General features: G+C 42.2%; 2 protein-coding genes and 1 non-coding gene across 3 annotated transcripts; 1 reads left to right on the top strand and 2 right to left on the bottom strand.

Annotated features, from left to right (window-relative positions):
• Positions 1-461: 461 nt before the first annotated feature.
• Positions 462-568, top strand: LOC130830694 (U6 spliceosomal RNA). The gene has a single exon (XR_009047862.1). It is a non-coding gene; the product is annotated as a U6 spliceosomal RNA (small nuclear RNA).
• Positions 569-7,318: 6,750 nt separating this feature from the next.
• RIPPLY3 (ripply transcriptional repressor 3) lies at positions 7,319-16,934 on the bottom strand. Its single transcript, XM_057697264.1, has 4 exons — positions 16,765-16,934; positions 15,847-15,913; positions 9,927-9,994; positions 7,319-8,423 (listed from the first exon to the last, which is right to left on the bottom strand). The coding sequence occupies exons 1-4, from the start codon at positions 16,866-16,868 to the stop codon at positions 8,111-8,113; spliced, it is 552 nt and encodes a 183-aa protein (XP_057553247.1). The 5' UTR covers positions 16,869-16,934; the 3' UTR covers positions 7,319-8,110.
• On the bottom strand, positions 10,390-10,976 carry LOC130830208 (small integral membrane protein 15-like). The gene has a single exon (XM_057697265.1). The coding sequence runs from the start codon at positions 10,824-10,826 to the stop codon at positions 10,602-10,604; it is 225 nt and encodes a 74-aa protein (XP_057553248.1). The 5' UTR covers positions 10,827-10,976; the 3' UTR covers positions 10,390-10,601.
• Positions 16,935-20,881: the final 3,947 nt, after the last annotated feature.

Genomic DNA, 20,881 nt, shown 5'->3' with positions numbered 1-20,881 from the left:
ATTATGCTAAGTGAAAGCAGCCAGCCACAAAAGGCCACCTATTGTATGGTTCCATTTACTTATTCACTTATTTATTTATAAATTTATAAATTTATTTATTTATTTATTTATATTTATTGGCTGCGTTGGGTCTTCGTTGCTGTGCGAGGGCTTTCTCTGGTTGTGGCCAGCGGAGGCTACTCTTTGTTGCGGTGCGAGGGCTTCTCATTGCGGTGGCTTCTCTTGTTGCTGAACACGGGCTCTAGGCATATGGGCTCAACAGTTGTGGCTCATGGCTCTAGAGCGCAGGCTCAGTAGTTGAGGCGCACAGGCTTAACTCCTCCACCACATGTGGGATCTTCCCGGAGCAGAGATGGAACCATGTCCCCTGTGTTGGCAGGCAGATTCTTGACCACTATGCCACCAGGGAAGCCCTGTATGGTTCCATTTATATCCAATATCCAGAATTAAAATTCCAGAGACTGCTCGCGTTGGCAGCACATATACTAAAATTGGAATGATACAGAGGAGATTAGCATGGCCCCTGCGCAAGGATGACACGCAAATTCGTGAAGCGTTCCACTTTTTTTCCCCTCACCCCTCCCATATTTTTAAAGAGGCCCTGATGCAGTGCACCACAGATTTAATTTAGATAAGGCCTTCTGCGGAAAACTGCCCTTGGCATTCAAACACGGATGGAAGCTTCAAGGATTATCAGGTCCCTGAGTTTGCTGCACTCTGGTTCTATTGTCTTATTTTACCGCCATACATGCTTAATGAAAAGCACATTCACTTGTATTTACAGAGCTTATTAATACTTTAATGTTTTCGGGTGAATTATTTTGATTTTTTTTGGGGGGGTGGTGCTTTGGTTTTCTGCTTAGCTAAAAAGGGCATCTGTTATGCACGTCATCCACAGAGGGATATTAGTTTAAATTCTCCAAACCCCTTTAATAAAATTAATGATGATTGCAATATGTAAATAAATAAACAAACAAACAGATAAGATGTGGAGCATATGTACAATAGAATAATACTCAGTCATGAAAAAGAACGAGATGATGCCATTTGCAGCAGGTGCATGGACCTGGAGATTGTCGTGCTGAGTGAAGTAGGTCAGACAGAAAAAGACAAATATCATGTGATGCCACTTGCATGTGGAATCTAAAAAAATGGTACAGATGAACTTATTTACGGGGCAGAGATAGAGTCACAGATGTAGGAAGCAAAGCTGTAGTGGGGGGTAGGGGGAGGGATAAATTGGAAGATTGGGACTGACGTACACACTACTATATGTTAAATAGATGATTAATAAGGCCCTGCTGTATAGCACAGGGAACTCTACTGAATACTCTGTAATGACCCATATGGCAAAAGAATCTAAAAAAGACTGGATATGTGTATATGTATAATTGATTCACTGTGCTGTACACCTGACACTAATACAACATTGTAAATCAACTATACTCCAATAAAATTTTTTTTAAAAATCATCAACAACAACAACAAAAAGAAATCCAGAGGGACAGAAAGTAACTTAGTAGGTCTCAAGGGCTGGGAGGGTTGGGGGAATGGGAATGACCAACAATGGATATGGGTTTCTTTTGGGGATAATGAAAGTATTCTGGAGTTAGAGGAGATGGTTGGGGAACTCTGTGAATATACTAAAAACTAAGCTGTACACATTAAAAGGGTAAATTTTAGAGTACATGAGTTATAACCCAATAAAAACAATTTCTGCCCAAGAAATTGGACTGCAAATAATACGGGAAATGCAAGCACAAGCAAATCACAAGAAAATAACAAGGCTGAAAACTTTGTCACAAGCTCATCTTCAGCCACATTAACAAGGTAGAAAAATCTGATGGGAAGGTAGCAAAATATAATGGAAACGATCAAGAAAAATAATTGGTTATGGTGTGTACACCCAAAACTAACATCAACTATACTCAATAAAAAAAAATGAATTAACATATTATCATTGAACCTCAAACAAAGCATATATTATATATTAGATAATAATATCATGTGATTCTCAGTCTAGTATTTTACAAAATTTTGTCAAACTTGATAAATGTTTAGCAGATTGTTTTGCAATCTCTTGTTTAACACAGACGTTCAAAAAGAAACCTACCACTGGGATAACACTTTTTGTTCCTACCACAGTAAAACTGCTTTAAATAGCAAACAGGAAACAATACAACAACAAGATGAAATGCGTTCTTTTGTTAGCAGTTTGGTTGGAAGACTCAGCGAAAATGGTGGTGGAAATTTGAAGAAACAAATATTACAACAAACTAGTCAGTGTGGAAGGTTTGCAATACAGCTGGGTGAAAGTTCAAAAACATTTCTAACATGTTTCAGCTTGTGGTGTTTGCAAGAGTCTTTAGGAGCTACTTTGTATGAGCCACTGAAAGAAAGATGTGTCAGGGAAGTCAACCTGAAGCATAGCATTCAAAATAATATGTTTTATGGAAACCTGGCTAAGTGTAACCATTGCTTGGAGTGGCTACTTTGATTAGAATGTTTGAGATTCCAGAGGAAAGGTAAAAGAGGGCACCCCACGTCTGTATGCCATTTTCACACTGCATCATTACTAGGCAAGCTATTGCAGGAAATACATTGAAGGGGAAATGCAGGTTTTACAAAATACCATCAAAGGGATTTTTTTTCTTTTCTTCTTGTAAATGAATGGAAATGGAGAGTGTGGGCGATAGGGAACGCCTAAGAGACTGTGGAGAATTGAAGAAGTCTAGGCTGTTCAACAAGGGGCAGCCTTGACTCAGCTGCAGCTGATTGGTTCCACGTGGGAACAGAGGCAAGTGTGGCCAGAGATGCACATTTTTCAAGAGAAATTCCCTGGAGGTCCAGTGGTTAGGACTTGGAGCTTTCACTGCCTTAGCCCAGCTTAGATCCCTAGTCAGGGAACTAAGACCCCGAAAGCCGCAGGGCACGGCCAAAAAAAAAAAAAAAAAAAAAAAAAAGTAATTAAAAAAAAGAGAAAATCCCTGATTAAGCCCGTGTGAAAGTATGAAAGGAAAACAGTCTTTTGATCTTCCCTCTCTCCTGCTTTGCTGTAGAATGTATGTACATAAGCCAGTGGTAGCTCCTGACTCCAGAAAGGTTAGACAGTGTGGTTAATTTTATAAAAATAAGAACTTTCAAACAGGGGACTTTTGCAAACTTTTATCATCATATGAGGAGTGACCCCAACAGTATTTCGAACTAAACACAAGTTAGCAGAAATCTTTTTGGCAAAGCACTTAAGAATGTTAAACTGAAAAGATTTTTATGTTTTTCTGATTTTTTTGTGGGATAAGTGATTGTTAGAAACAGGCCAGTTAGCAAATATTTTAACAACATAAACACACACAAAGAGTTGTTTCTTTGATGCAAAGATAATTTTTTTTTGCCTGCACCACGGGCATCTGGGGTCTTATTTCCCCAGACCAAGGATCGAACCCAAGCCCCCTGCATTGCAAGTGCAGAGTCTTAACCCCTGGACTGCAAAGGAAGTCCCCAAAGATGATATTCTTAAAAATGAGTGGAAAAATGTTAGATCAAAAGAAACTCATGCTATGAAGAAGAGCCTTGTGAAAATGGGTGTTTGGAATTGTTTCTACGATTAGGTGAGTTTTCTGCTGAAATTGGTGCTACTTTTAAAAAACCCACCAAGTCTGAATACCTTCAGACAGAAAACAAAAACATTTAAAATGTTTTTAAATCTTCCAACAAGTCTAAGTGTATTTTGGAATCCTTTGGCCAAAGCATAAATATATTATGTAGCCAAATAAAAATACAAAAATGCTTGTTTTTTGGGAACCAACATCTGTTGGTTTCCAAAAACAAGTTGACATAAAGGAAGATAGAAATATACTCATCAAACGTCAACAAAATCTTCTGCAAAATTGACAGATGGTACTAAAAATAAATATTGTGATTTATTAAGTGCATGATGTGTCTCTTTCATGTGACTCTATGCTTCTCTGTGAGATAAATATTAAATTATATTTACTATATAATAAATGTATATAATGAAAGCAAAAATATTTTAAAATTATTAAAATTACGTTTACAATGATTGTTTGATATGTGGATTATCCTTTAAAATCTGTAGTGTGTGTACACTTTATAATGTGCACAACTATTAGTCTGATAGTATGTCATCATATGAAATTGCTATTTTTTGTAGGTCAGAACAACGGAACATCAGCAATTTCAAAAGGTTCAACATAAGGTAGAGTTTATAAGTGAATAAGTGTTTGGGTGCAGGCTCAATTTTTTTTTTTTTTTTTACTTTTAGTTTTTATTCTTATGTTTTATTTTTAAGTACAATTAATTTACAATGTATTAGTTTCAGGTGTACAGCAAAGTGATTCAGATACACGTATATTCTTTTTCTTTCTTTTTCTTTTTCACACGTATATTCTTTTGCAGATTCTTTTCCATTATAGGTTATTACAAGATACTGAGTATAGTTCTTTGTGCTATACAGTAGGTCCTTGTGTACCTATTTTATATATAGTAGTGTGCATACGTTAATCTCAAACTCCTAATTTATCTTCCCCACCTAATTTTTTTTTTTTTAATGATGGGGATACACGATCCAAAGTGTGGAGCTCGCTCAGGTTTGAGCGTTTATGCAGCCAACTCAGGCCACCACAGTCACCAGCAAGAACCCAGGAGCCCCGCATGCACCATCTCCCGTGTCACAAATGCCCCAGTCCCAGGACCTGTGATGCCATCACCGCCCTGGCTAAAGGGTCCCATTTTCCTTATTTGCACTAAGCTGGGCATATTCTAGGTGATTTAAGAAAAGTCTACCACGTAGCACATTTAAAATTCTGGTGCCATCGGCATGCAGGTTTGGTTTCTTCACAGTAAACTGGTGATTGGGCCAGGTCTTTTTTTTTCATTAAAACTGATTTATTAAGAAAATGAAACAAAGCCAAATGTGCTGACTTAAACTCCATCCCAGGCATCACAGGAAGGGAGAGTAAGGGTAAGACTTCTAGTGTGATTGTTAAAAATCCAGCAAAATAGGAGGCTGTCTTAAATCCTTTCTGAAATAAGCCCAGTAAGAATTGTTTTAAGTTTGCAGAAAGGTATTTTAAACAGTAAATGAAACAATAAAATTAAATAATAAAAATATATTTTTTTAACTTTTTATTTGTTTATTTTTTGCAATAAACTGCATATATTTAGAGTGTACAATTTGGTATTCCAGTCTCCCAATTCATTCTGCCCCAACCCTCCCCACTTTCCCCTTTGGTGTCCATATGTTTGTTCTCTACATCTGTGTCTCTATTTCTGCCTTGCAAGCCAGTTGATTTTTACCATTTTTCTATAGTCCACATATTATGTGTTAATATACAATATTTGTTTTTCTCTTTCTGACTCACTTCACTCTGCATGACAGTCTCTAGGTCCATCCATGTCTCTAAACATGTCCCAGTTTCATTGCTTTTTACAACTGAGTAATATTGCACAGTATGTATGTACCACATCTTCTTTATCCATTCATCTGTTGATGGACATTTAGGTTGCTTCCATGTCCTGGCTATTGTAAATAGTGCTGCAATGAACATTGGAGTGCATGTGTCTTTTTGAATTATGGTGTTCTCTGGGTATATGCCCAGTAGTGGGATTGCTGGGTCATGTGGTAGTTCTATTTTTAGTTTTGCAAGGAAACTCCATACTGTTCTCCATAGTGGCTGTATCTATTTACATTTCCACCAGCAGTGCAAGAGCGTTCCCTTTTCTCCACACCCTCTCCAGCATTTACTGTTTGTTGATTTTCTGATGATGCCCATTCTAACCAGTGTGAGGTAATATTTTTTAAAGAAAAACAAAAAAATTTTTTTGCTCAAATGTGAATTTTACTCAGGTAATAATAATATGCAAATATATTTATTGATGAATCCCTTTGCTTTAAGTTCACTGTGATGTGTCACATGGAGGACATCTCCTACTGTCCAAGTCATGGACACCTGGATGAATATCAAATAGTTTTTTTTTTTTTTAGTTGATGTACAGTGATTTAAAATGTGTTAGTTTCAGGTATACAGCAAAATGATTCAGACACATATATACGCTTTTTCAGATTCTTTTCCTTTATAGGTTATTACAAAATATTGAGTAGAGTGCCCTGTGGTATACAGTAGGTCCTTGTTGGTCATCTGTTGTAAGTATAGTAGTGTGTATATGTTAATCCCAACCTCCTAATTTATCTCTCCCCCCTTACCCATTTGGTAACCATAAGTTTGTTTTCTACATCCAAAGATTTTTTAAAGAAAAACATTTAAAGAGAAAAAGTTCTAAAAAGTATTTTTAAGGGATAGTGCAATAAAAAAAAAAATTGATATTGGCTACCTTCTGACAGAGAAGGTGGAGGACAGGAGAGGAGACTTCTACTTTGCAACATACATCAATACTTTTCTCCACTATTTGGGTTGTTGGAATATTTGCATATATTGCTCCTATTTTTTATTTTATTTTATTTTACTTTCTGGCCTCACTACAGCTTGCAGGATCTTAGTTCCCCAACCAGGGATTGAACCTGTGTCCTCCGCAGTGAATGCACCGACTCCTAAGCACAGGACCACCAGGAAATTCCCTCCTATATATTTTTTTAATATTTATTTATTTATTTTGGGGGGTGTGAGGTCTTAGTTGGGGCCCCGTGGCTCAGTAGTTGTGATGCGCGGGCTTAGTTGCCCCCAGGGCACGTGGGATCTTCGCTTCCCAGCCAGGGATGGAACCCTGGTCCCCTGCATGGAAAGGCGGATTTTCAACCCTTGGTCCACGAGGGAAGTCCCCCTCCTATTTTTTAATATTAATGGATTATTTGGGCGTTGAGCTTATAGGCCATTTTGCTTGTTTTCTTTTTTTTTTTAAGGATCCTGAAGAGGGGGGGATTTGGGGGGGGAGGGGAGGATTTTTTTTAATTTAATTTAATTTTTAAATTTTTTTTTAATTTATTTTTTGGTTGCATTGGCTCTTCGTTGCAGTGCGAGGGCTTCTCTTGCTGTGGAGCACAGCCCTAGAGCACAGGCTCAGTACTTGTGGCGCACGAGCTTATTTGCTCTCTGGCACATGGGATCTTCCTGGACCAGGGATCGAACCCATGCCCCCTGCATTGGCAGGCAGATTCTTAACCACTGAGCCACCACAGAATTCCTGCTTTCATTTTTATACTTTTTCTGCTTTCTTAAAAAACCACAAATGTAATTTAAAGAGTTAAATATAGAAAAATCCTGACAAACTTTTAAAAACTTTAAAGCAGGCACTAATTGAATCTAAAATGTCAGACAAAAAGTTGATTATCAAACAATTTTGTCTCTCAAAATATTTATTTCAGGCAGAAACTGGGAAGGCAACCGCATGTAAAATAGTTCAGTAAAAAACCTTGATGAATACACTCATTTGGTCATCAAAATACAAACAGCTGAAAATAATATTACATTAAGTACTTTGATTGAAAACAGTGTTATCCTATTCAAGTAATAAGCCCAAAGCAGTTCCCAACTAAGAGTTAAAGCTCGTCTCTCTATTCATACACACAGCCCTTAGACAAGCATCATATGTTTTTATCCAGAATGGTCCCCCCACCGCCAAATCCTTATTTCTTTATTTTTGTTACTTCTATGGAAATTATTCAGTGTGTTTGTGTGCTTTTCATAAATATATATTTTTTCAGAATGCCACTAAGCAAATCACATCAACCTTGGACAACATCTGAATCATTTTTACAAAAGTGGAAATAGCCCAGTAAGGGGTCTCAGGTTGAGGGAGAGGCATGGGTGGGTTATTAATTGATGTGGAGTAATTTGTCGTTTGGTTGGCACAGTGACATTGCTGAATGTGCTCCGGAAGTTGGCCCCACCTGATAACAACCCATGTGGATGCAAGCCTCTCGGACCTAAGAATCCTTTCTCAAAGGTATGACTGACGCACAAAGAATCACTCGGAGAAGGAGTAAAAGCTGAGTCCTGGCTGTGAGGGGGGTGCTGGTTAGAGAAAGTCAAGTCCTTGTACACCCAGTTGAAACGCAAAGTGTCCTGGCATGGCTGTCCCCAAGGGCTGTCCCCCAAGGCACATGTGATGTAGGTCTGGTGCAGGAGAGACAGATTTATTTGGATGAGAGGCACGCAGCATCCTCCGTCGTGGAGTCAGGGTCAGGGAGCAGACCCTTACCACCGAGGCCACCGCAGCCTCGGGGCTGCCGTGCTGGATTTGTCAGCCGGTCTCTGCCCTTTCCTCCTGGGCCGTCTTCCACCTCCTGGCACTGAAGGCCGGAGGGCGGGGTGTCCTCCTCCTGCTCCTCATCTGAATCGGACTCATCGTTGTAGAAGTGAATGGTGGCTTGCACGGGGAAACTGGCCAGCACCTTCTCCCCAGAACTGTGCAGATACTCTTGACGCTTAGAAATGGGTAGGTAAAGTCTAATAGTTAAGAAACAAATACCCCATTAATCAACCTGAAAACAGCCTTAAGCCACATCTAGAGAGGATCCTTTTCCCTAGAAGCAGCTAACTCCCAATCTTCCTCTCTGATTTTGCCTTCACTGCATATGGTGTTTTGTTTTGTTTTGTATTTTTAAGTCACCAGAACACAAAACTGTGGGCAGGGGGCGGCACCTGGTAGTGAACCCCACACTAGGCCCCAGGGGAAGGTGTACAGGTGAAGGCTCACGGGGCTGAAGGATGGCGGTGGCTCCCAACCCCCGCCGCACATCGGGATCGACTGGGAAGCCTATAAAAATGCAGATACCTGTGCTTTTCTCCAGAACCCCCACGGGAATCACCCCTTGTATTTTTAAAGCTTCCTAGTGATTTTATGAAGACTGAAGACCACTGATGTGAAACACTAGGAAAATTTCCTTTTTCCAAAAATCACGCTTTGACCAGTTTGAGGGGCTCTAAATTTCATCTCTGGCAATTCGTATCCTTGGGTTTTATTAAAGCTTCTAGTCTTCCAGAACAACCAGGGTAAAAATACTCTGATGAGGGGTGACAGCATAGGCTAGGTTTATTTTGGTGAAGGAAGTAATAGCTAGAGAGAGACAGGCTGAGAGAAATAGGAGAGAAACAGACATAGAGAAACGGATAAAAGTCCGGAGCATTAACCACTTGCCTAAAATCGATGAAATGTAAGAGGGATACAGGGAATTCCCTGGCGGTTCAGTGATTAGGACTCTGCACTGCCACTCCCGGGGGCACAGGTCTGATCCCTGGTCAGGGAACTAAAATCCCCCGAAGGCTGGGGAAGGCGGGGATAGGCAGTGAGGGTCCTGATCACCGCCAGGACCAGGACCGTGAAAGAACTACTGAGAGGCCAGAGGATCCAGCTATGGTACAGCATCCATCCAGACCCTCATTTACTCCACACCTACATTTAGGGGGTCTACATTACACACGGCAATACATTAACTTATATCCTGGGAGAAAAATAGAAATGTACCTAAATATCTAAGTAAATAAGCAGATATGAGGGAATTCCCTGGTGGTCCAGTGGTTAGGACTCCACGCTCTCACAGCTGAGGGCCTGGGTTCAATCCCTGGTCGGAGAACTAAGATCCCGCAAGCCCCGTGGTGCGGCAAAATAAAAACAAACGAAAGCAGATATGCATATATAAGTCATATGCAATTAAATTTAACACAAGGTAAAATATGTAATGAGAGGTATAAATAAAAGGTATAAGGAAAAGAGAGAGCCAATTGCAATTTGCAACTGCAATGCTGAATGAATGAATGAATGAATGAATGGATTCCAGAAATCCAATAACATTTCCTTGAAGTTCCTTGGGGCAATAATAACTAAATAATGTTGGGGAATATACTGAATTATTTTCCATTTGTTGAAAATGTATACACTTGAAGATGCTGAAATATATTAATGTTTATATTGAAAGGAAATGTATTTCTTATGGTGAAGTCAGATATTACCTTACAGGATGCTGAAACCCAAAGGCTCCCTTTGATCCAAAGGTTTGCTGGTCACCCCCAGGCTCGAGCTGTAAAGATAGACATATACAAACACAGACACAGTCAAGAAGCCTCTGAAAGTAGCATTCTGAAGTTCTTTTTTTTTAGAAGTACTCATTGAATAATATTATTTTGCTTTGAGGAAGCCAGAAATAATTCTACTCCAAGAAATAAGTAATAATGATAAAAGATGTAATTAACACACTATATCTCTTTTAAGCCAAAGCACACTTTTCACCTCAGGACAATTCTGATTTTTACATTCTTAATCTCCTTTGTCCAGAACAGGACCCCATTTTAAGCCATTACTTGAATAGAGTTCAAAATCTAAAGCCATTTTTCTCCACAAGATGTTTTCATTTTAGTACATAAGCTGCAAAAAGGCAAATGACTGTCAGTTGTAAAGAATTTGTAGCATAATAAATGCCAATTTACAGTAACTGTCAACAGACTTCTACACGGAAGCCTAAAAGTTGCTACAGTACAGGTGAGAACTAACAGGATTCTTCCACATGCTCAAACTTCGTTTACTAAGTAATACTGTCATAAGATCCGAAAAGAAATCTTAATGGGTCCTTCCAAAGCTGCATAATTTTCCAAACGATCTTCCTCTGGTTGCAGAGCCTGTTCATTCCTTCAATGCTTTTTTAGTCCTTTAGCTTTTGCAATATTTTCTTGACATTTTTGTTTCTTCTTTTGCTCCTTTTCCCTGGCCTCAATCATCTTGGCCAATTTCCAAGACAGTACAGCACTAGCTAGAAACAATGGAGTTAGGGCCAAAATAACTGTTGTAAGGAAGCCATACAGGTCCTTTGCAGCCCATTCCACAACATACTCAGCCCAAGCCTTTAAATCAAACATCTTTGTAGAGGCCTTATGCTTGAGCAGTGATCTCTAATTTTGTCCTGGGATTATTAGCCAATCACAATTTCAGATGACCCTTGGTTGGTGGCCGCCTTCTTTAGCTCTACCATACACTTCTGAGAGATGGCTTAAATTCTATACACTCCAGGCCGGAAGCAGGAAGCTGAAGTTTTTAAAAGTAAAATCTAGTAGCCTGCACTTGTTGCCATCAGTTCCAATTGTAGACAGTTTAAACACTTTAACAGTTATTTGATAAGCCCCTCTTCTCACTGTTGTCACGATGTCCCAGGCAATGTGAGGGATCCCAAGATGGAAAGATGAATCAGACACAGTCCCCCAGTTTATACATTTTATTTATTTATTTTTAATAAATGTATTTATTTATTGGCTGAGTTGGGTCTTCATTGCTGTGCACTGGCTTTCTCTAGTTGTGGCGAGTGGGGGCTACTCTTTGTTGTGGGGCCCAGGCTTCTCATTGTGGTGGCTTCTCTTGTGGAGCATGGGCTCTAGGCACGTGGGCTACAGTAGTTGCGGCCCATGGGCTCAACAGTTGTGACTCACAGGCTCCAGAGTGCAGCCTCAGTAGTTGTGTCGCTTGGGCTTAGTTTCTCCATGACGTATGGGATCTTCCTGGCCCAGGGCTGGAACCTATGTCCCCTGCATTGGCCAGCGGATTCTTAACCAGGGAAGTCCCAGTTCATGCATTTTAAATCTAATGGGGAAAGACACACATGGTGGCAACTAACTACACTACAAAGCATCAAACAGTAAGATGCTAACTATTCTAAGTGAGGAGGAGAATCAGAAAAGGGCTCATGGGGGGCCTGGCAGAGACATCAGTGCACTTGGGTATGCAGTCCTGGGCCCATTTATAGTGGATCAGAGTATCAAATTCCCAGGGGCAGGAAAGTAGAGCGCACAGGTGGGGAAAGGTGGAGCCCAGGGTGGAACAAATGAAAGATGGCATTGGTAAAAGGGCTCAACAGGAAGCTGAGTCCAGATACTAAACACCTTGAATACCCATTACTGAGTCTAGGTTTCATTCTGGAGACATAATTCAAGACCATTACTAATTTTTGAGCTGGGAGTTCAACTATAGATCTGTATTTTATGGATCACCTTGGCTGCTGGGAGCAGAGCATAGCTGAGGTTGGTGAAGTAAGGGCTTGGAGGTACCTGGCAAGAGGTGATAGAAATTTGAACTAAAGTAATACCAACCAGAAGGGAAAGGAAAGAAAGATTCCAAGGACATTCAGTTGCATCCAAAAGGCTGGAGACCACTTGGCATGGGCCCTGAATAGCAAAAGCAATCTTGAGAAAGAAGGACAAGCTTGAGGCATCACATTTCTTGATTTCAAACTATATTACAAAGCTATAGTAATCAAAACAGTATGGCACTGGCCTAAATACAGACGCATAGATCAGTGGAACACAGTAGAAAGCCCAGAAATAACTCATGCGTATATTGTCAATTAATTTACAACAATGGGGACTTTCCTGGTGGTCTGGTGGTTAAGACTCTGTGCTTCCACTGCAAGGGGCTCAGGTTCATCCATTGTCAGGGAACTAAGATTCTACATGCTGCAGAGCATGGCCGAAAAAAAAAATTTTTTTTTTGTCACAAGGGAGTCAAGAATATACAATGGGGAAAGGATAGTCTCTTCAATAAATGGTGCCGGGAAAACTGAACAGCCATGAGCAAAAGAATGAAACTGGATCCCATCTTACACCATACATGAAAAATAACTCAGCCTGGATTAAAAGCTTGAACATGGTTATTCCGATGGTCCAATGGTTAGGAATCTGTGATTTCACTGCCATGGGCCAGGTAACTAAGATCCCCACAAGCCGTGTGGCTTCAAAAACAACTTGAAAGTAAGATCTGAAACCATAAGGCTCCTTAACATTTTACCAGCTTTATTTTTATAAAATGCTAAAGGAAATAATGAGGCTCTTTGGAACAAAATCTCTTCCATAATGAAGTTCACTCTTTGGGGGCTCCAGGAAATCACCTCTGTGTTAAGCTCTGTTCGTAATTATAAAATATCTCTAATTGCTCTAGCACTGTAAGCGATCCCGTGCTGTCAGTGGTGATTTTACACCCTGTGATGGGAGAGGATATAATAGACAATGCAAGCCTTGGTGGACACCAGTGGTTGAGACTCCACACTCCTAATGCACAGGACAGGGTTCCATCCCTCTCTGGGAACTAGATCCCACATGTTGCAACTAAGACCCCGTGCAGGCAAAAAAAAAAAAAAAAAAAAGGCAGTGCTGCATAGTATGGAGAAATAGCTTCCTTTAAGTGATGAATTTTAAAAAGACTCTGTGAAACAGATAGCACACCTTTATAAACTCTATAAACTTTACCCCACAAACATACACAGCTTTTAAAACTTCACACCTCAAGGGACTTCCCTGGTAGTCCAGTGGTTAAGACTCGGCGTCCCAATGTAGGGGGCCTGGGTTGGATCCCTGGGCAGGGAACTAGATACCACATGCATGCCAACAAGAATTTGCAAGCCACAGGTAAGGAGCCCCCCTGCCACAACTAAGACCCAGTGTAACCAAATAAATATTAAAAACAAACAAAAAACTTCATGCCTCAAATCGTATTAAAAGTGTTTTTCTGACGACCGAAACATCTAAATATTTACACTCTGATAATTCAGGGTAACAGAAATGTGTACAAGCTACATACTATGTTAAAGGGATAAGTGTGAAAGAAGAAATACAAATTAGAGTTTTGTGAGGATCACGCCATGTGCTCCCCACGCATGCCTCTGACTCTGGTAGAGCTAGGATGCAGGAAGCCTGGAAGATGGAAGGACGGGGGCAGGAGAACACAGTCCCTGACATGCCCTAGGAAATTGCCTCCCTTGCAGGTTTGGGCTGTCATTCCTTTTTCCCAGGGGGTGGGGAGGGAGACAGCTCCCAAGCAGTGGTAGGGGAACCAAATGAGTTGAAGGTGACCCCGCTGCTCAGGACACAGGGTCTTGAGATTTTCCCTCGAATTTATATGGTATTCTCATTTTGATCTGCTTGCCTGCAATGTGGTACAGGTCACTAGGCAGTAGTCCCCACTGCCACCCCACCCCACCCCACCCCACCTCGGCCAATGCCATGTCTTCAGAAATACACAAGAATTTGATATGTTTTTCTTATTAGTCACCTATTTTACACATATTAAATCAATATAAACATATCAAATTGTACACTTTAAATATATGCAGTTTATTGTATGTCAATTATATCTCAATAAAACTTTTTAAAAGGAAAAAAGATTAAAGAAAGAAAATATAGTAATAAATAAATTGCCAAAAATTTTTTTAAATTAATTTAAAAAATAAAGAAATACACAACAGAGCTCAGGAGCCGAGGAATTCTCCGGCTTTGTCGGGAGAGGGCGCTGCTGAGTAAGAAGCGGTCCCTCCCCGCGCCCGGCTGCTCTCACCAGGCTTCAGATCCGGCTCCCGGGAAACCAGCGCGGCACTCCGGGTCTGTGGTCGTCCGCTGCTGACCGCTCTGCCTGGCTAATCAGGCTCTGCAAAGAGCTGGCCAGAGGGGAGCCGAGCAGCGAGCTCTACAGCCCTCACGAACACCCACTTTCCACCCACCCCCACAAAAATATCCATGGACACGACTTCATCCATGGTGCCTTGCTGATGATCAGTAGAAAGTTGTTATAGCTTAACATTTTTCTGCAAGCAATATTCATTTTTCTCGCAACTGGCCTTCTCATCATAATAGAAAAAAAAGACTACCTTAAATCAGAAAGTGTGCTGTATTTTTATTCTTGCAAACAACTGATAGGCTCCACATACGTTTCATTTAAAAGAAAATTGGATATTTTTTTTCTCCCAAACATCTTTTAAATCTCATGTTTAACAACTTAAGTTTGAATGCAAAAGAATGAATTACTCCCCACTATTTAAATATTGCATGTAAGAATAATTAGGGCTAAAAAAATCATATTCCTCATTAATTTAATATAGATTTGATTTGCTTCACTCTTTAAATAATAGTAACTGAATTAAAACTCCTGTTATTCAGACTAATTTAATAAAGGAGTCTAAATATTAAAATACATGAAAGGTCTGAGCCTGAGAGTCTTATACTAAAAATAACTGCACCTTCTGCCACAGGTGTTACCTAGTGGTCCTTCCCAGCCTGATACTCCAGTATTTTGAAAGTCATTAATCTATATTTTAAAATATAACAAAGAACAGGCAAATTCTATGAAAGTAAGTCATTACTCCAGCAAGTATAAAGCAATTTAGTTACCAATGCATGAGACAAAAGAATAGTGGTGGCGATTAATCTTCACCCACAGAGCCCTCAGCTGGAGTGTTTGCTCAGACAACATGACTTACCCCAGGAGTGCTTGCAGACTGGGCCCAAAGAGCTTCAGAAAGGGCCAGGCGGCGGGTGGGGACTTTTAACTGCCCCTTCTGGGCACCCCAGACAGGGCTCTGCCTGTATTTGCTCTGTGGCATCAGCCCAGTGCTAATGGTGCACTCAGATTTTCTCTAAGGTGCAGGGGACAGCGGCAGTCTTGTCCCCTCCTCTACCTGCTAATTAGCAGGGAAAAAAAAAAAAGGGCATTCTCTGGCAGTCCAGTGGTCACCACTTTCACTACCGTGGCCCAGAAGGCATTCAATCGCTGATCTGGGAACTAATATACAATTCAAGGTCACCACCAAAAAAAGAAGGGGAAGAAGAGGAGGAGGAAGGAGAAAACCCAACATAGAAGAAACCTCTTACAATGCCCTTGAAACAGTTCTGCCACAGTAGCTTTGCTTTTCAAGAAAAGAAGCAAGAGCCAATCTCTATACGACTCAGATCTGATCAACACACGGCTGGCCAGGCTTGTACCCCCAGATCCCAAGGCACTTCTGTATTAGATGACCAAGGGAGGGACTGGCCGAGGAGGCCTTTCATATTCCCTTTATTTTAGAGATGGTGCCACTTCCTGGCTGAACTGGTTGATACCTACAATGCCCACATTTAACCTTACCTCAATTCTAGTTCTGGTGGCCTCGGCATCCTGGGGGGTCAGGATCCAGGGTCTCCATGGTGTTTGGCTGGAAGGACAGGGACCAAGAGTGAACCCCAGCATTTTGTTTTCAAAATTAGTTCATAAGGATTATCATTCTTATTTCTAATGTCTGCCTAAGAGTCACTGGACACACCAGAATGTTCTCTCAAGTTCTCAATCTGTGGATTAAACAAGTGCCATTTGTGTTTTGTTTTGTTTTGTTTTATTTTTTCCTGCCACATTCCCAGTTCTCTTGCCTTCATTGGGCTTTGAGAACTCCCAAATGTGACACACATTATTTGAGGAATTTCTTTCCCAGCCTGGCTGGATTCTTCAGTTCAGACTCCCGGCTGTAGCTGGCTACTTTGTCGCTCATTAATTTCTAACTGCACAGAGATGAGTCTACAGAGTTTCACGATGCAAAAAGTAGGAAAGGGTTTCCACTCTCCGGCTGCCTGGCCACCCAGCCCCTTCCACACCTCCCCTGCTAATTTGATTTTAACTTTACTACCTTCAAAACGGCTGGTGCCCGGGGACAGCGAACGCTGAGCCCTGTGCACACGGCAAACAAAGAATGTCACCAAGAGTGTGACAGTCAACGTGACGCGACCCCCTGCAGGGCTCGCCGAGGGGCCCCCCGAAGATTTCACCATTCCCAGCCCGGTGGGTTTCAGATCTAGAAACCGAAGCGTTGGCCCACTGCCGGGCACCTCTTGGGCCTCCGCACTTCAGAACCGCGCTCTGGAGCCGAGAAGATTCTGCGTCCCTGTCTCTGTCTAATGAACTTCTTCGGCGTAGCCGTCGGGCTCCAGGGCTCCGCCCGGGTTCGGGGCCTCAGCGCGGCCGGAGCATCCTGCCTGCGCTCCCCGCATGGATGCGCCGCGGGGACACCCTCACCTCTCGGGCCCTCGCGGCGACGGTGGTCCCCGGGGACCGTCCCCGGGGCAGTGACAGACGCGTCCCCGCGCCTCCCGGGCTCCGGCCGCCGCCTCGGGTCTCATGGTGCCCTCGGAGCCCGCGCCCCTCCAGCGGAGCCCCGGCGATCCGGCGCGCCTCTAACCGCTCGGGCGAGGGCGCTCACCTACCCGCGCGCTCGGCGCCAGGTTTAAAAACGGGGGCGGGGCAGGGAGGGGACACGGGAAACCCGGGAGATGGTGGGGAGGGCACCGGAGAAGCTCCGGGAGGGGACAAGCAAAGCTCTGGGAGGAGGCAGCGCCGCGGGGGGAGGGGACGAAGTCAAGGAGGGAAATCGGGAAGTCGGGGGCAAGGGTGTGGAGGGGACAAAGGAAACCCAGGGAGGATCGCCAGGGGCGGGGGCGAGGAAGCTCGGGGAGGGGCCGGCGGGAAGTGACACGCAAAGCCTGGAGCGGGGGCACGTGGGACAGGGGTCCTGGGCGTCGGCCGCACTCCCTTGACCAGGGTCTCCCCCGCCGGATGCTGGAGATGAGGGGTCCCTGGCTTCTTCCCGCCCCTCTGGGGTCTCCGCGGCCCTGGGGTTTCTGGTTCGTGCGCCAGCATCTAGGTCTCCAGATTTGCTGAAAATCTCACGTCCACGATTTTTAAAGCGGCGCGGGATCTGGGGGGCGGTTACTGACGCCTGTGGACCATCCCTGCCTCGGGTGCTGGACCGCGGGCGCCCAGAGTCCCCGGCCGCGATGCTCAAACTGGCGGTGGGGCTGCAGCGACGCTTCCAGGCGGTGGAAGGCGGCGGAGAGAGCTCTCCAAGATGAGAGCGCCTTTCCCATCGTTACGGGCCCGGCAAAGAATGTGGCTTTCTCCGGAGTGGGTGCGATTTCCCTCCGATTAGCCCCCGGCCGCGCACGAAAGCGCCTGGATAATCCGAGATGGCGCGCGTGCCCTGGGAACACCTGGTGGGGTTGCAGGGCTCGCGGGGGCGCGGTTGGGGGGCGGGGGGAGGACAGGGTGGGAAGAGGGCTGTTTCAGCAGTAGAGGCTGGAGGCAGAACCCTGCGGGCGGCCGGACGGACTCGGGGCCCTCGTTTAAGTACGATCCGCGTCTCAGTGCCCCACTGACACCGCGTCTGAGAACGTGAGCTTACTTTATGTGACGTACGGTAATGGCATTTAAGGAAAATTCAAGAACTCCAGAGATAAAAATGTTTCCATGTTTTTTTTTTTCTTTTAAGAGCAACAGGTTATGACAATAATGAAACCTAATTAAAGGCGAAAGGGGGGAATTTATAAAAAAAAAACTTTATAAAATTTCAAAAATTATTTTAAAAGACACAGTATAAGGGCGTAGGGGAAGGGAGACAAAGAACATTAACAGACAACATTACAACAGTAAGATACCATATTTGAGGGACTTCCCTGGTGGCGTAGTGGTTAAGACTCAGTGCTCCCCATTCAGGGAGCCCAGATTGCATCCCTGGTCAGGGAATTAGATACCATATGCATGCCTCAACTAAGAGTTCACATGCCACAACTAAGGAGTCTGCCTGCCACAACTAAGACCCAGTGCAATCAAATAAATAAATAAATATTTTTTAAAAATAAGATACCATATTTAATCTACCAATAGAGAAAGGATTTTCTTTTTTTTTTTAATTTATTTATGTATTTGTTTTTTAATTTTTGGCTGCATTGGGTCTTTGTTGCTGCACACGGACTTTCTCTAGTTGTGGCGAGCAACTCTTCGTTTCGATGTGCCGTTTTCTCACTGCAGTGTCTTCTCTTGTTGCGGAGCATGGGCTCTCTGGCTCTAGAATGCAGGCTCAGTAGTTGTGGCTCACTGGCTTAGTTGCTCCGAGGCATGTGGGATCTTCTGAGCCCAAGGATCGAACCTGTGTCCCCTGCATTGGCAGGCGGATTCTTAACCACTGCGCCACCAGGGAAGCCCCAAAAAGGATTTTATAAATGGACAGTGGGCAACTACTGTGGGAGACTTCGAATGAGAGTCTTCAGGTAGCCTGTGGCTGTGCAATCGGGGTACCTTCAGAAAAGTATGACAACTTACGTCACATGCCTAAAAAATGTTCACCTGTTGGCCCAGTAACTCTATTTCTTTGTCTACATTAAAGACATATTTCAAAATGGTGATGAAAATGTATTTAATCATAGAGAGGTGTTCATTATAGTGTTTTCTTATAATGTTGAAAAGTATGTCTGAAAATGTGACAGTGATTCAATAAATGATAGTGGAATATCATGCAGCTAATAAAAATGTTTACTAACTTGAACAGCATGGGCAAACACGTGTGATGTTAAAAGAACAAAGTTGAATGAGTAGGATCCAAACAGGATACAAATGACAACAAATTTGGCCACTGAGTACTGGAATTACTAAGGATTTTAAACATTTTTTAAATGTTTTCTAAATTTTCGACAATGAGCCTATATTACTTTTGTGTATGCATAGTAAAATACACATAAAATTTACCATTGTAAGCATTTTCAAATATAATTCAGTGGCAGGTAGACTCACGTGGTTGTGCAACTATCACCACCATCCATCTCCAGAACTTTTTCATCATCCTGAACTGAAATTCTGTACCCATTAAACACTAACTTCCCATTCTTCCCTCGCCCCAGCCCCTGGGAACCACCATTCTATTTTGCCTTTGACTATTCCAGACTTGTAGAATAGGAGTCATTTGTCCTTTTGTGGAACATGTATTACTTTTATAAGTTATACATTTAATCTTCACCCCAACCCTGCAAACAGGCATTATTTCTGTTTAACAGATTAAGAAACAGGGGTTGAGAGAGGTTAGATAACTGGTGCAAAGTCACCATCTGCTTAGACAGCTAGCACTCTTGATCCTGCTGGGTACATGCGCTTTAGAAACCAATGCCAAAAAAATAAATTTAAAGGTCAAAAAGAACCCAAGACAGCACCTGCACAGAGTAGGTACTCAGTTTTTATTTTTGTTTTTTTTAATGAAGTATAGTTGACTTACAATGTGTGTTATTTTCAGGTGTACAGCAAAGTGATTCAGTTATACATACTATTTTTCAGATTCTTTTCCATTATAAGTGGAAATGTAAATAGCAGTGTGTATCTGTTAATCTCAAACTACTAATTTATCCCCATCCCCACTCAGTTTTGTCTTTTTGTTTTGTTTTTCTTTCTGCCAAACACATGTAAGACAACAATGTCCACAGCTGGAACAATTTGAACAACAAAATAAAGCAGTATTAGGTTGTAACCCAAAGTATGCAATAAATATTATTGAGTTCATACTGATATCAATAAATATTGAATAAATGAATAAATGGGCAGAACAGGCAAGTATTCTTTATTTTTAAAATAAATTTATTTTTTTTTTTGTTTATTGGCTGTGTTGGATCTTTGTTGCTGCACACAGGCTTTGTCTAGTTGCAGCGAGCAGAGGCTACTCTTCATTGTGGTGCATGGACCCCTCATTGCTGTGGCTTCTCTTATTGCAATGCACAGGCTCTAGGCATGTGGGCTTCAGTAGTTGTGCATATGGGCTCAATAGTTGTGGCTCATGGGCTCTAAAGCGCAGGCTCAATAGTTGTGGTGCATGGACTTAGTTGCTCCACAGAATGTGGTATCTTCCTGGAGTAGGGCTCGAACCCATGTCCCCTGCATTGGCAGGGTTTTTTTTTTTTTTTTCTTTTTAAATTTTTAATTTTTTACAACAAACTGCATATATTTAGCATGTAAAATTTGGTATCCCAATCTCCCAACTCATCCCCCCTCCAACCTTCCACAGGGGGATTCTTAACCACTGCACCACCTAGGAAGTCCCTAGTCAAGTATTCTTAACAGAACAGTTCTAAAAAGTTTATGTAAACCGGAGAAAACCATAATTTGAAAAAATACGTGCAACCCAATGTTCATTGCAGTTCTATTTACAATAGCCAAGACATGGAAGCAACCCAAATGTCCATTGACAGATGAATGGATAAAGAAGATGTGGTATGTATATACAATGGAATATTATTCAACCATAAAAAAGAATGAAATAATGTCATTTGCAGCAATGTGGATGGACCTAGAGCTTATCATACTAAGTGAAGTAAGCCAG

The sequence above is a fragment of the Hippopotamus amphibius genome, chromosome 10 (genome assembly GCF_030028045.1).
Source record: "Hippopotamus amphibius kiboko isolate mHipAmp2 chromosome 10, mHipAmp2.hap2, whole genome shotgun sequence".
In the NCBI taxonomy this organism is placed as follows: Eukaryota; Metazoa; Chordata; class Mammalia; order Artiodactyla; family Hippopotamidae; genus Hippopotamus; species Hippopotamus amphibius.
Note: the sequence above shows the minus strand (reverse complement) of the source record. Positions and strands in the feature narration are given on the sequence as shown.